We start from the raw sequence: 16,862 nt of genomic DNA on the forward strand, positions 1-16,862 counted from the left end.
AACCACGATGTCAGACCATACAGACTTGAAGCATTGAACGATCATCACAACCAGATGGGCCAGATAGTGTAACATTATTACTGAATATATTTCTAGTAATTTATTGATTACTGGAGTTAGTTGCATAAGAAAAGGAAAAGATTCTTAAACAAAAATTGAAAAACCATTAAATATCTGACCAACATCATCTTTACTGTCTTTAGCCTACATGTGTGCATAATTTGGTAAATATTCATTCTTCATAATCACATTTTTTTTCTTTTTTTTAATGTTTGGTCCTCACACCTTTTCCTGATTCCTTTTTAACTCCATCAAATGAAAGCCAAAGCCCAATGAGTAATAAATCTACAATTTTAAAAATATGTAATTGGTCCACCTTGGTCAATACATTAAATGTCAAGTAAAAATACAATAAAGGTACATGTTTTGGCTCTATTGACCTTCTTCAGCCTTGTTAAAAGATATATAAAGTTTATAAAATACTATAGAAAAACACCACACTAAAAGTCCATATGTCGTCGCCATAAGACGTATATGTGTTGGTGCAACGTTACGCCAACTGTAAAAAAAAAAAAAAAAAAAAAAATCCATTTGAAGGAATTAATCTAGAAACCTTTTAACTTGTCATAACATCCGGTATCCAGTTGGCAATTTTTGTCTTGTACTAAAAGGAAAAGGTAATAAAGATCTTCAGGCTCTGGTGTTTGCAGATGATGTGGCAATATGGGATGAAACAGAGGAGGGAGTGCAAAATAATCTGAATGCATGGTGTAAGAAGTTTGATGACTATGGAATGAAACTGAACCCATCAAAAACAGTAGCATTAAAAATCAGCAGACATTATACAGAATGCAACATATAAATACAGGACCACCAAGTTGAAGTAGTACACCAATTCAGTTATTTAGGAAGCGTAATCGCTAGTAATAACAGAGCTGAGAGAGAAATAACAAACAGAGTAACCAAAGGCTCTAACTTTTACAGCATCGTTAGACACCTACTATGGGATCAGAAAGTCCCACAAAGAACAAAAATGACCCTGTACAAGTCATATTTCATTCCTATCCTTACATATTCTCTGGAAACCTGCACACTAACATCAAAGGATTATAGTAGGATTCAAGCCTGTGAAATGAAATTTCTTAGAACTGCCCTCCAAAAGACCCGACTTGATCATGTGAAAAATGATGAGATCCGATCTAACCTAGGTCTAAATGAATCGATGGAGGAAAGACTTAGGTCATCTAGACTTAAATGGTTTGGGCATGTTAAACGAATGAATAGCACAAGGTTACCATGTGCTTATTTGGAAAAGAGAATAACAGGTAGAAGACCAGCTGGAAGACCAAGAAGAAGATGGATGGACCAACTGAGGGAAGACGTGGAGAGAAGAGGATGGAATTGGGAATCTGTCTTGGACAACGAAATGTTTTTGAATAGGCAACTTTGGAAGACGCTCGTTTTCAAACACCCTACCCGGCTCGCCGGAAGGGCAAACCGATGATGATGATGATGACTTAAAATCTCTTCAAAATATGTTATATGATCTGAACACGACCTAATAAGTTGAAAATTCAATTTGAGTACAGTTAAATATTCATTAAAATATCATTTTCTTAACTTTCCTACCATTAGACCTAGGTTAAAAGAGGTTTCTTTATCATTTGCCTCCTAGAGGGATGTCAAACTTATAAACCTCTAGCAATAAGTCACTTACCAGTCAGATTTTTTTGGTCTTATTTCCTTTAATTCCTAGGGAGAAGCATAGGGCCAAAAACAGGATTCGCCATTTGATTCTATCCTGATTTGCTGTAACTCTCTCCAACTATCTGTAGAATCTCCTCTTTCACTGATCTCGTCCACGTCTTTTTAGTTCCTCTTCTCCTCTCTCCTTGTTGATTCCACTTTAGGGCTTGTTTGGTGATAATGTCATCAGATACCAGTAATGTCATACAGAATATTTGTGATTAGTTTCTCATATTATGAAATGTGTTGTGTACTATTTTCAGATCGCTCTCTTGTTCACAAGTGGAAAGAACCAAAGTTTCCTACCCAATGCTGGTTCCTCACTCTTCATTGTCACCATTTAGCATTGCTTCCAGCATGTCAGAACTATCAACGTAGAATCAGAGCATTGCGTGATCTACAGAAGTTGGTAAGTTTTATGATTTTCACATCTTTGTGATAAAATGATTATTTGTTTTAACATCATTCAACAACCTAGCTGAAGAGAATGTAGACATTTTCTGCTGGTAGCAAACAGCCTGTGAGCTTGCATCTGGCAGATAGTGGGTTCGAATCCCACTGTCGGCAGCCCTGAAGATGGTTCTCCATGGTTTCCCATTTTCTCACCAGGCAAATGCTGGGGCTGTACCTTAATTAAGGCCACGGCCGCTTCCTTCCCATTCCTAGACCTTCCCTATCCCATCGTTGCCATAAGACCTATCTGTGTCGGTGCAACGTAAAGCAAATAGCGAAGAAGAAGAAAAAAAAAAAAAAAAAGAGGCAGTAGTCAACAAATAATTCTGTATATATGAGCTTCAGTTCCTGTTTCTTGGTATCTCAACTTTAATTGCTTGGAAGAAAGCTTTTCTTAATGAGTGTGTGACTTCTGTTACACGGACCAACTGGGATGTGTTTGACCACAGTTTTATTTCTTATGCAAGGTGTACTGCACAGTAAAATGGCATATGTACACCTCTGCAGAAAATTTCAATCTGGCTAGCATGCTTAATTTTCTCGAGGTGGCTTAGTGTTGTAGGTAAATTGTAGACATGTGTTAAAAATTTGTCTATAGCCTAACAAAACCTTGAAGATAATAATTTTCTAGTCTGTAATTTATAATAGAAAGTTAATTCTGAATGTTACATGTGTTTCATGTCAGTATCTTTGTGTGGCATCATCAGATGAAATGCCCCTTTAGGACGAGACTGGGACCTTTGGCTCATCCTTGCCTCTTATGACATAGTTGCCATCAAGTTGCCAGCACCACTAAATCTATTGATTTATAGTTATTTTCTAAATGTTGCATTATGTTCTATGTTTCCATCCACTCAGCAAAGAGATTCTGTTTGTCAATACATCAACTTGCAGTTATATTTCAACTTGTATGTTTGTGGCACTTCCTGTGATTTGCGAGAAGTTGAAATATTTTCAATATTCATGTTGTCATATTAAAAGAAGTCTTCGTGGGTACATTGGGAGTTAGATTAACATACAGTAGAAGTCGGTTATAGCGAGAATTTACAACGGTAAAAAATTTACTCCTTATAGCGGATCGTTAGACCCGATTTTCCCTGAATTTCAGAAAAGATACGTAAAAAACCAGATACTTCGCCATGTATGTGTCATGGAAACATTGTATGACCCAGAAAAAAAATATATATATTCGCTGTAAATTTATGAGGGAACAGCCTTTCTGAAACTTAACCCAGCTTTGTAATAAACTAACCTTTGAAATCAGTGATGCATACTGTTTTATCTTGAGATGTATCACACTTTTATTTCTTTACTGGAGCTAGTACTGTTGGGCTGAGTGGCTCAGACGGTTGAGGCACTGGCTTCTGACCCCAACTTGGCAGGTTTGATCCTGGCTCAGTCCGGTGGTATTTGAAGGTTCTGCAATACGTCAGCCTCGTGTCTATAGCTTTAATGGTACGTAAAAGAACTCCTACAGTACTAAATTTGGACACCTTGGCATCTCCGAAAACCGGTAAAAGTAGTTAGTACTACATAAGGCCAATTACATATTGATCATGTTATTTGCTTAACATCTTCCAATATTGGGAAAATTTGCTACTGATAAATATAATATGCGAAGATCGTCATAAATCAAACATTGCGGATGGTGGTTACTTATAGGTTATCGTACAGTAATAAATATAAAAGCTGTCCACTTCCTTGAGAAATTTCTCTTCTATCTTTTGTATGCTTCCGTTTTATTCATTTTATTGTGGTACTCTACGGAATTCCCTAAATAAAGGCAGAGATGTGCTTCATATTTTAGCAGTTAATAAACACGCAACATGCCCCGATCATAAAGCCATTTTGGTTGTTTACATTCATAGCAATCAAAGTATGCCTGACGACTTAGCGCACACTTTTAATACTGAAATTGCAATGGTCAATTCTGTCAGTGTTTCATTGTCAGGACATGAATTGAGTTTCAACACACAACTTTTTATAATACAAAATAAAACACACCAGCATAATTCAAATAAGAGAACAGTTACCAAAACTGGCAAAAAGTGCAGTGATTAAAAATGTTTCTCCATGCAAAATGAAAGTCAAAACTATTCTAGGCTATATTACATTTGCATTTAAAGTTTCCATTCACAACACTAAATTTGAATACTGTAGATACCTTACAGAGGCTTCGGGAAGGAGTCCAAAGTCACTTGCTTCAGTCTTGTGCCAGCAATGGTGTTCCTTATCACAAAATTCTCCACTCGCTGGATAGACACCAAATCGTCTAGTGATGTGTCATTTACTGCATAAAATGTTTTTAAAACATCTAAAGCACTCATGACTGCAGAATGTGTTGGTACCGTACGTCTGCGATGTGCCCGTCCTCACTCTTCTCGGATACATCATCAGTAGGGCCCAGATTTTTAGGTGGCATAAACCTTCACTTTAGGATTTTTGTATTCTTAAAATAGGTTATTTTAGGTTTTGCCTCCAGGCAGCAATATTTTTTGGTTTTCATAGTTCTGCAAAATTTATTTATGTACTTATTTCACAAAAGTTTACATTGTCATATTCATAAAAATACACAGAGAATACACTGTACTGTTTCCTTTGTAAGTTATTTTTTGGCGTTGCAGTAAATAACAACGTACATACCCAAATTGTCTGGCGTAAATGATTTCCTGTTGTCACGTAACACATTCTTATATGACGAAAAAGTTCTTTCAACAGAACGTGACATCATTGGAGTACATAGAGTAAGTACATAGATGCTAATATATTAGGTTGTAGGGGTAATTTTCCTGAATACTTTTCTCCCTGTAATACTGAATTGATGACTTTCATATCTTCAAAACCAGGATTGCATTGAAGAATCTTCTGCAGCTTCAAAGAACATGCCACTCCCAATGGCCCAGGTATTTCTCTTCTGGAAACATTGCCAATGATATCCAGGGAATCTTTGAGTGGCAAGGTTGCACCTTCCACCTGGAGAATAGCTTCTGGTGTAAAACAAGAATGTGTCTTAATATATGCTAGGGAAGCGACGAGGGTCGGGTACTCAAGCGATTTCTTGGCCTTTGAGATGCAGGAAGCTTCTCTTTCATCCAAGTCATTGACAACATTTTTAATTCCTTCTAGGTGCTCAGCATAGTAAATAGCGGCAGACAACCAAGTTCCCCAGCGGGTAAGTATCGGCTCAGGTGGAAGAGGTGTTGTTGGTAGTTTCTCTTTGAACAACTGTATACGTGTTGGGGCTTTGAGGAAAACTTTATTGACTGAAGAAACCACGCTGTTGACATCACTGAAGTTGCTTCTAATCTCCTCCGCAAGGCGGTGCAGGCCGTGAGCCAAGCAAGTAATGTGTAGCATGCTCGGGTAGAAGGACTATAGAACCTGCCCTGCCTTCAACATGTAGACGGCAGTGTCTATCGCTAACAAAAGGAACTTACTATCTTGATTCTCTGCTGGCCACAATATGTGTAAAGCATCCCTCACAGCGCAGGCTATTGTGCTGTTGTTAGTTTGTTCTATTTCTTTACAAAGAATTAGATGAGTGTTACCTGGTTCATTTTGATCCAGCTTACCTACTACCACATTCACAATGAAGCGACCGCAACTGTCAGATGTTTCATCGACAGAACAAATATAGTGATTACCTATATCGTCTCTTATTTCATCTAATGTCTTCTGGTAAACAGGATGCAAATAATTCTTCCTTAAAGTGGATTCATTAGGTATACTGCGGCCGCTGACGATATCCTAAGAATGTTTTCATGGTCAGGTTACTTAGCACGTTCCATGGGACGTTTGCAGACATCAACGCCTGACATAGGCAAAAGTTAAAGTTATCTTCAGGCTTGCCAATTGTGGAAGAAATAAACATTTGCTTACTGTTGCTGCTGGACTTATTTCTCCTCGCTACGCTAGCCATGTGAGCAGCTGCAGATTTATGCTGCTCAAGATGGGATTTCTGCTCACATTTAACCTGAAATTAAGAATCCAAATCCTAAGTACTCTTCAGTAAGCGAGCTAGGGTGTTGCAATGCAGGTTTTAGATCAGTTATGGAAAGCTTATTTCTTAGGAGCATGCCTGACAGAAGACTACTCGACCGTCTGTAGTGAAGTGTCCATCTGTAGCAATCCATTTTCTCAATAAGTGTGATTTGGCATTGTTTCGCTATACAGCAATTACGGTTAGAAAATACTGCAGGAACCAGTCACCACACACTCTGCCAGCTGTACCCTCCATGGACGACTGGAGGTGAAACTGTTTACATTCCTCCTGACCTGCTATCAGATGCATCAAGAAGCCACCAGATGTCACATATATAGTGGGAAGCATGGGATGTGCTGCATTTAACGGTAGTAACATGAACTATCTCCGTCCTACTGCTTGTAATTGCGGTGGAAATAATTTTACAATGCAGGGAAAATAACATTTATTTGAAGAAGGTAAAACGGCTATTTAGGTTATTTCAGGTGTTAACCCCTAATTTAGTTTTTTTTAGTTGCAATGAAATTCACATATTCTGCTCCAGGAAGTGTGAAACGAACAAATGTATCGAAATTTGTGAATTAAATAGCGAGGGAAAAAATAGGTTAAAACCTAAAAATCTGCGCCCTAGTCATCAGAGTTAATCGGCTTAACGAGTTCAAGAATTTCACTTTCATTCAGATCCTCACACACAAACACACCTTTGTTAGATTTTAGATAATCGTCAAATTGACAGGTGACTTCCAACTGAGAAGAGGTACGATTTCAGCTATCTGGCACTTTGAGATGAAGTTCCTCCTCAATAATTTTGCTTTCTGTTTCACTTCATGGAAAGCCAGCGTGTCTGAAATACGCAGATATTGCACCGGGAGATATGGTTTCCCCACGACACTGCGATACCTCGGATAGCTTCCAGTACATTCCATTTCAGTACTAGTTTTACCTGAAGCCTGAATTGACCAGTATGCTACGAAAACGGTGTTCAAGGAGTTAAAATATGCCCTGATCAAGTGATTGTAGCACACTGGTACAATTTGGTGGTAGGAATACCAGTTCAGTATTCCGTATCTCAACGTTTGGATGAGCGAGGGAATGGTCTATAAAAAGAACGACTTTTCTGTTCTTCGATCCCATTCTTGAATCAAGTGCTTGAAGCCACTGCTTAAAAAGCGCTGATGTCATCCATGCTTTTGTGGGTTTTTTTTTTGCTTTACGTCGCACCAACACAGATAGGTCTTACGGCGACAATGGGACAGGGAGTCCTAGGAATGGGAAGGAAGCAATCGTGGCCTTAATTAAGGTACAGCCCCAGCATTTGCCTGGTGTGAAAATGGGAAACCACAGAAAACCATCTTCAGGGCTGCTAACAGTGGGGTCCCGGATGCGAGCTCACAGCTGCGCGCTCCTAACCGCACGGCCAACTTGCCCGATGCTTTCGTGTACACTTCATACGTGCACAAAATGTTATGCACGCCTTTACATGCTCACAGGTTGGCTGACTTGCCAATAATAAACGGTTTCAGTTTTGTTCACACTGCTTTTGTTCACAAGCCTGCACAATTTCATAATTTGTAGCCATATCTAGCACAAAAGAATGATTAGTCATTCTTTGCTGTGTTTTGCACCTCTGCATGGGTCGCCCTCACCGCAAGAGTACTGTGTGGTAATAAATTATAGAAAGTGCAGATTCATCAGCGTTGTAGACATCTTTGGGCTCGTACCTTGTAAGAATTTCATGGAGAATTGGAAGCTAGTCATCGATGGATTTTCCGTCTACACTTCTCGATTCGCCTTTTGTGTGAAGCAAAATGCCACGCCTGGCTTTAAAGCAATTTAACCATCCATCGCTGCACTGGAATTCTGAAATATTTAGTCTGAGTGCCAAGTCTTGCACCTTAAATTTTAACACGGGCCCTGAAATAGGAACTCCTGCAGCTCGTTTCTGGGTAAACCACTCAAAAAGGCAGCTTCAAGGTCAGCATGGTCCGCACCACACAGCTTTTACTCCCGCTTGGAATGCTACCTTTTAAAACAGTGTCTTTGATTTTTTCCTTATTTTTAAGGATAATAAATGGAGTCGAAGATGTTCAATTACACCGCACCGAGCTCGACAGCTGCAATCGCTTAAGTGCTGCCAGTATCCAGTATTCGGGAGATAGTGGGTTCGAACCCCTCTGTCGTCAGCCCTGAAGATGGTTATCCATAACAAATGCTAGGACTGTACCTCAATTAAGGCCTCAGCTGCTTCCTTCCCACTCCTAGCCCTTTCCTGTCCCATCGTCGCCATAAGACCTATCTTTGTCGGTGCAACGTAAAGCAACTCGTAACAATGAAAAAAACTTAACACTACCTGCCTATTTCACTTTTGCTCACACTGCTTTTTGTCACAAGCCTGCACAATTTCATAATTTGTAGCCATATCTAGTGATTTTTGTTTCCCACTCGACATTGTAATGTGTTAAGTCACAGAAGAATGAAGTGGATTTTTTTTTACTACCGATACTGTTTTCAAAAGGAACAAAGACTTCCAAACACAACTTAGAAACAGCCGACAGTTCGAACTATGCTGTTCACAGTACCAAAAAGTAAAGACAAACAAAAATTTAAATTAACACTACACAGTACAGTCAGTTTGCTTTTAATATCACTAATAGGGCCTACATGACTTGTTCGCACATTGCGAAAAGAAACTCAATCTTTTAAATAAACAGTAGGACAATCTGTTCACATCTCACGCAGAAAGCAATTTTAGACACGTGCACTAAGGAAATCACGACTTAAGCAACACAAGAAGTGGTTGTACTCTGCGTACAACAGCAATAAATAAAAGTGTCAGGTTCAGTCACACCACGAGGAACGACAATTTTTGACAGCAATGATAGCAGCTCAATAAAGAACCCAACAAATTTGTGACATCCAAAAGAACTACCACTTCTCATGAATTCCTGATATGAACGAGAGTATAATGGTACCAATAAAATCATTTGCAAGAGACCCGCTGCTGCAATTTTTGTCGATTGTTTCGTAGAAGGTTTTATAACCTAATTGTGTAAAACGGTCACACTAATGTACAAATATTTACCGTTCTTTAGTTCGTGGATTATCTAGAGTTACACGGACAAAAAAAAGTCGATAGTGTTTTGCTAACTGTTTACGCTGAATAGTATACAGTAGAATTCCATTAATCCGGCATCCAACAGTCCGGAATGCCCGATGGTCAGGCACCATTCCAGGATTTTTTAATGTTATTATCTCTTAATAATGATCTCTTCTGAACAATTTGATGCATTAATTGTCGAAACCCTTGGAAGTGTATTTTATGTTATTTCAAAGTTAATAGTGCAAATGTATCTGATACAGTCCAGTTGTTATGCATTGACTTACTAAAATATCTCTACCTCGGGAGATATTTAGTCTAGAAGGCTGTGTGCTACACTGAGTACTGGAAATCCAACCATATGATAAAAAACAGATTTAAAAAATTGGATGTATGGGCCACGTTCAAAAACGGATGGGAACATTCCTTCAAAAATTGAAACGGGCGGAAGGAAAAGAGAAGTTGTAGATGGAAAGGCTAAATGGTAAAGGAAGACTTACAGATAAAAACATCGATGAACTCCGGCATTATTACGGAATGGCAGTAAGAAACAACACGTTTGAAAAGAGGAGTGTGTTATTAAACTAATGATTCTGCTGATCAACATTTTACTGCAAAACGCCGTGTTACAGCTGTTTTCTCTGTACGCCTTAACCTATATCGTAGTAAGAGGTACCGCCCGATAGTCCAGCATTTTCGGTAATCCGGCACCGGTCCGGTCTCAAACATACCGGACTATCGGACTTCTACTGTAACTTGATTTACTAGTTTCATTTCCGTATTAAGAGTTCACCTATGTATAGACAGGAAAAGGTTCCATCTTATCAATACAATTTATTATTGTAAGAATTAGCTTACAGGACCAGTTTCGACTTTAAATAGTCATGATCAACTGTACATAAATACCTTTCCATACATGTCAAGCCTTAATTGGTATTGCCCTTTTCTAAAGGGAGATGCCATAGGGAAGCATCATGTCTGAGTGTCCAAATTGGGCATGTTGAAGTGTAAAATGTTTATATGTTATTATTCAGGTACTTAGGTATAGAGCTATCTCCTTCGGGCCTAGAATTTGTCTATGAAACCAAACTTAAGCTTAAATCTAAATTACAAACACATTAAACACTTTAAAATACACAGTACATGTTAAAATCCTTTAAAATAATGAATATAAAACATTTCATGGAATTAAATGTATGCGTCTTGCGTATATCTATATTCTCGTTTTGAGTCCAATGTTGTAAATAATTCAGTGCTTGCGTTCATGGGCGATGCTGTAGTTCTCTTAGGAGGTCTTATTGTATATTTAAATGGTGTCTCCACTTGTATGTGTGGTGAAAAGCTTCTATTGTTAACAGAATCCAATTATATAAACGGAGGTAAGTATGTGCAGCTGTGAGTGGAATATTATCTGTGAGTATTTGGTCTTGGTCGTACGTAAGTATTTCTTGATGCAGAGTGGTGGCTCCTTCCTCGTCTATAACTGTATGCAGATATGTATTATCTGAGGAAGACGAAAATAAAGTGTGAGTAGAGTTATAAGCTGAAGGAATGCCTGTCTGTGTGTTAATGTGGGTTGCGTTAGATCTGAGAGCTTGGCGTGTACTGTTTCGCGTTCTCCTTAGGTATGTGTGTGCTGCTGTGAGGGGAGTGGATAGGGGGGTGGGGAGAGTTGCTGTTGTGGGGGTAGAGGCGGAGCTAGGCGTGTCGTTCGAAGGTACTATGGCGCGTGTTGTGTTCTGTTTGTTGATTATTTTGAGATAGTCATTTTTTATTATAAGTAGGGTTCCCGTATTGGTCTAACAATATGTAAAACTCTTCCGTTATATTGAGCAAGGGGCCTTTAGGATTTATATTTAATATTTTCATGTCATTTGCGATGTTCGTGAAGCTGTGTTTATATTATTCGATGTGCTGGCCTATTGCGGAAAAATGATTATTTTACGGCATTTAAGTGTTCATTATATCGGATAGTGAAGTTTCTACTGGTACGTCCAACATAGCTGGTCTCACAATTGTTACATCTGATACGGTATACTCCTGACTGATTGTACTTGTTACTGTTGATTATCTTGGTATTGTGTAAGATGTTAGTGCTATTGTGCGTGGTCTTGAATGCTATTTTTAAGGTATGTTTTTTGAAGATATTAGTTATGGGATATATGTGTGCGTTGTTGAAAGTAAATAATACGTAATCCTTTTTAGGTTTGTCTATTTTTGTCAATCTGGTTTTAGGTTGAGATTTGATTTTATAAATAATTGTATTGACCATTTCTTTCTTGTATCCATTATTTTGAGCTATTTTGTGGATTAGTTGTATTTCTTCTTTTAAGTCATCTTCTGTTAACGGTATATTAAAAGCTCTGTAGATCATGCTGTAGTAAGCTGCTTTTTTTTATGGATATTGGGATGGATGGAATCTATTTTGATCATGTTCGATGTATGTGTGGATTTTCGGTATATTTTGTATGATAATTGATTTTCGTGTCTAGTTATTGTTATATCCAGATATTTTAAGGTGTGATTGTTTTCAGTTTCTTTGGTAAATTTTATGCAGGGGTCTATTGTGTTAAGTCTATCCAATACGATATTTTCGTCAGTGGATCTATTATCAGTGATGATGAAAATGTCAACAAATCTGCACCAAAAGAATATATTATCTATTTTGCTGATAGATGTGTATTCTAAGTAGTCTATGTAAATTTTGGCCAGTATACCAGAAGCAGGAGATCCCATTGGTAGGCCCTGTTGTTGGTAGATTGTGTCGTAAAATCTAAAATATTTGTTATTAGTGGCGAATTCAAGTAGCTTCATAAATTCTTCAATTTCCGAGTGCTTAAGTTACTGTGGTTCCTTAGATTAGATTCAATTATTTCTATAGTTTTATTGGTGGGAATATTGGGATACATGTTAGTTATATCGAATGATGTGATGGTATGGTACTGCTCTATTTTTAGTTCTTTGGTTTTGTTGCAAAAATCTATTGAATTCCGTATACTTTTGTTTGCTAGGAATGAGTAATGTTTCTTAAGGAATTTTTGGATGAATTGTGAGAGTTTATTTGTTGGGCTTGCTCTGTAGTTTATAATAGGTCTCATTGGTATATTTTCTTTGTGTATTTTTGGATAGGCTTTAGCAGTTGGTAGTTGGGGGTTCATTACTATAATATTTGTAGATTCTGTTTCAGTAACTAAAAAAATGTGTGTTCTTTAGTAAGGTTTTGAGATTTCTTTGTATGTTGTTAGTTGGGTCTTTACGTATGATTAGAAAGGTGTTGTCTTGGAAGCATTCTGTAGTTTTTGTTATGTATTCATCCTTATTGATGATAACAGTGGTGTTGCCTTTGTCGGCTTTCGTTATGAGTAGGTTGTTCTGTTTTATTTTATTTTTAAGTTTATTTATGTGTATTTTATATGCAGTATTATTGTTAGGATTATTGTTTCGAATTTTGTTGATGTATTGTGGAAGCATTTTTATGATTTCGTGTCCGACTTCTTCACGTAAATCGTGTGGAATCTTTTGTATGGCGTTTTCGGTTTTTGTAATTGTGGTTGTAATGTTCTGGAAAGCTGACATGTTGGCCCAGTTATGTTTTGGTCCCTTGCTCAATATTTCAGTTTCCGTTTTGTTGAATGTGGTTCTTACATATTGTTAGACCAATACACCAACCCTAATTATAATATAAATGAAATTACAGAAAAAACTAGTACCATTTTCAATAAAGCCGTACCCACCTTAAAAAATGACTATCTCAAAATAATCAACAAACAGAACATAACACGTGCAATAGTACCGTAAAACGACACGCCTAACTTCACCCCTACCCCCACAACAGCAACTCTCCCCACCCCTCTATCCACTCCCCTCGCAGCAGCACACACATACCTAAGGAGAACGCGAAACAGTACACACCAAGCTCTCAGATCTAACACAACCCACATTAACACACAGACGGGCATTCCTTCAGCTTATAACTCTACTCACACTTTATTTTCGTCTTCCACAGATAATACATATCTGCATACAGTTATAGACGAGGAAGGAGCCACCACTCTGCATCAAGAAATACTTACGTATGACCAAGACCAAATACTGAAAGATAATATTCCACTCACAGCTGCACATACTTACCTCCGTTTATATAATTGGATTCTGTTAACAATAGAAGCTTTTCACCACACATACAAGTGGAGACACCATTTAAATATACAATAAGACCTCCTAAGAGAACTACAGCATCGCCCATGAACGCAAGCACTGAATTATTTATAACATTGGACTCAAAACGAGAATATAGATATACGCAAGACGCATACATTTAATTCCATGAAATGTTTTATATTCATTATTTTAAAGGATTTTAACATGTACTGTGTATTTCAAAGTGTTTAATGTATTTGTAATTTAGATTTAAGCTTAAGTTTGGTTTCATAGACAAATTCTAGGCCCGAAGGAGATAGCTCTGTACCTAAGTACCTGAATCATAACATATAACCATTTTACACTTCAACATGCCCAATTTGGACACTAAGACGTGATGCTTCGCTATGGCATCTCCCTTTAGAAAAGGGCAATACCAATTAAGGCTTGACACATATGTAAAGGTATTCATGTACAGCTGATGATGATTATTTAAAGTCAAAAGTGGTCCTGTAAGCTAATTTTTACAATAATGAAATTGTATTGATAGGTGGAACCTTTTCTTGCTTATACATACGAATAGTATAACTTATCGATAACGGAAAATAATTCCTGAGATCCAAAAGAACTATCGCTTTGTCTGAATGCTGATATGAACGAGAGTATAATGGTGCCAATAAAATCCTTTGCAAGAGATCTGCTGCTGCAATGTTTGTTGAACTTTTCATGGAAGGTTTTTATAATCTAAGTGTGTAAAACTAACACAGTAATATACAAATATTTACCGTACTTTAGTTTGTGGAATATCAAGAGTTACACAGAAAATATAATCAATAGTTTCGCGCTGAAGTGTATAAATACCAATAACGGAAAATAAAACACGTTAAAATCTCTCGTAATAATAGATGAGTCACTGAAAGGATTCTCGTAGCCGAAGTTTAATATAGGAATTTTGAAGGGACGTAAAAATCCTGTCATTACAACGGGGTTGTCATTATATCCTGTACTTGCTATAACGGACTTCTACTTTATAGTACTTCCTTAAGATTGTTAGGATAATCTCTGGTAAGTAGAATAGTGACATGAACAAATAATACAAATAATGTATTTAATTATCTAGTTTTTGCAAGATTACGTCTTGAGCTTCATTAATAATATACTCAGAAAAGTGAATCTCCATTATTGCTACTTGCATTGAGATAATATTGTGCTGGTAAGGTGTGGTGTTTTTTGTAAGTAACAATTCAAGTTTCCCCACTGTCGGCTTCCCTGAAGATGGTCTTCCATGTTTTCCCATTTTCACACCAGGCAAATGCTGGGGCTGTATCTTAATTAAGGCCATGGCCGCTTCCTTCCAACTCCTAGCCGTTCACTTTCTCATCATCGCCATAAAACCTATGTCATTGTGACGTAAAACCACTTGTAAAAAAAATTCAAGTTGCCAGAATGATGGATTTTACTGAGGTCTGCCATACTTGCTTTCTAGGGACCAGTTTTATACGATTTCAACTATACCTCTCGCTGTCTCACGAATATCAAATAGCTATGGTAGGTTTTTGTGTTTCAGTTTCATAAGAACACAATAGCCTCTTTTTAGCAAGGATCCTATTTTTTTTTTTTTTTTCATGAGCTGTATATACTGTAGTGCTCGATAGATTTGAACTATTTATTCAAGTGTCAATAGGAGCAAGATGGTTTGTTAAAGGTGGATGAGATGCAGGCAACCGAGCCCCAGTGGCGGGAGCTCCATTTGGCAAGCCGTAACAAGGAGCTCATCAAACGGTGGAAGCAGCAGATCAGAAGACTGAACCGCAGCAAGGCATGCGATGATGCCGGCCTCCTCGATGAGGCTCTGTTGCGACGCTCATTGCAGTTTTACACGTCTGTGGCCGAATTCTTACTTGGGTTGCTGATACCACAACCTACAGCTTCACTCACACTTCCAGTTGATGCACCTCATATCTTCTCCGCTCTTCCTGAATGGTATGTGGAGGACATTGCAGAGTTCCTTCTCTTCGCTCTACAGTAAGTACCAAATCAGTATGAAACACTTGAATAGTCATTCAAAATAGAGGTAAAAATTAGAGATGGGAGTTACATATCGTATTATGATACTGTATTCTGTTCCATCGCAGTAAGCTGTTCCATAAATATTATGTTCCATCCGAGACCCTAATACAAAAGTAACTGTCTCAGCGAAACCAAGGGAGCTCCTGATTGGTTAACGGATGTTAGACTGCAAGCAAGCATGGCAGCTAGACTTAAGCGCGCACTCCTGCGCATGCGTGAGCGATACATTTGTAACCGCTTAGAGGCAGTACTGACATTCCTACACTGTTACTTGTCAGCCGGTTACAGAATTACAGATATTCATTAGTTGTCTCAAGAGCGTTGTATTAGGTTTACAAGAGGGAATACATACAGTTGTGTAGTTTCTCGAAACAGTTCCGCGTGGTCTTTCCAGTTAATATTTCGTGTTTTACATTGTGCTGTACGAGATGAGTAAACGACAGAAGACGAGTCCTCTGTGGTCTTATTTCACTGTCACAGACGATGTAAATAAATCTGCCCGATGTGATTTATGTGGGCAAAAATTTAGTTACAGGGGAACGGTTTCTAACTTGAAGAAACATATTGAAAGAAGGCACCCAACAATAAATATTTCCGTGTTAAACTCTCAAAACTCTACCAGTGCATGTGGGTCTGATAATGTTCATAGTACTCAAATATCAGGTCCTGGACAGCCATCGCAAGTGCCACCTCGTGTACCTATCCCTCCTCCTGAATCTTCATCATCACCTGCAGCCCGTGGGGCAGTGAAGCAACAGTCGCTGTCATCATTTTTGCCAGTGCAAAGGAAAATGAGTGATGTGCAGAAAAAGAAGCTGGACAGGCTACTATTACGGTTGTTTACCGTGGATTTTCAGCCTTTTTCTATAGTGGAAGATGAAGGTTTTGCAGCTTTTTGTACTGGATTAAACCCTGCCTACGTTTTGCCTGATAGGAAGACTATTTCATCATCACTTGTTCCAGCAGCATATGAACAGTGTATGACAGTTGTTCGTGAACATTTAATGTCGGCTTCCAGCGTCTGTTTAACTACAGACTCCTGGACGTCTAGGAATTCAGAGAGCTACCTAGCTGTCACTGCACACTTCATAAATGAAAATTTCGAACTAGAGTCAGTTTTGCTGGAATGTTCAATTTTGCCTCATAGCCACACAAGTGTTAATTTAGCTGCTGAAATTAGGTGTATTTCAGACAAATTTCATTTGTCCGAAAAAATTGTAGCCGTTGTAACGGACAACGCATCTAATATGAAAAATGCTGTTGTAAATGAACTTCAATGGAAGCACTTTCCCTGTTATGCGCACACTTTAAATTTAATCGTCCAGGATGCATTGAAACAGATACAGTTATTACTGGAGAAAGTAAAACATGTAG

At 38.1% G+C, this 16,862-nt stretch overlaps 1 protein-coding gene across 2 annotated transcripts in view; it reads left to right on the top strand.

The window, feature by feature from the left end:
• Positions 1-16,862, top strand: part of Ube4B (Ubiquitination factor E4B) — a 287,660-nt gene that overhangs the window by 164,581 nt on the left and 106,217 nt on the right. For both annotated transcript variants that reach the window (XM_067136402.2, XM_067136403.2), the window contains exons 11-12: positions 2,010-2,155; positions 15,124-15,443. In XM_067136402.2, coding sequence (XP_066992503.2) covers positions 2,010-2,155; positions 15,124-15,443 — 466 coding nt within the window. The remainder of the gene's footprint in view (positions 1-2,009; positions 2,156-15,123; positions 15,444-16,862) is intronic.

Source organism: Anabrus simplex, chromosome 1 (genome assembly GCF_040414725.1).
Source record: "Anabrus simplex isolate iqAnaSimp1 chromosome 1, ASM4041472v1, whole genome shotgun sequence".
NCBI lineage: Eukaryota > Metazoa > Arthropoda > Insecta > Orthoptera > Tettigoniidae > Anabrus > Anabrus simplex.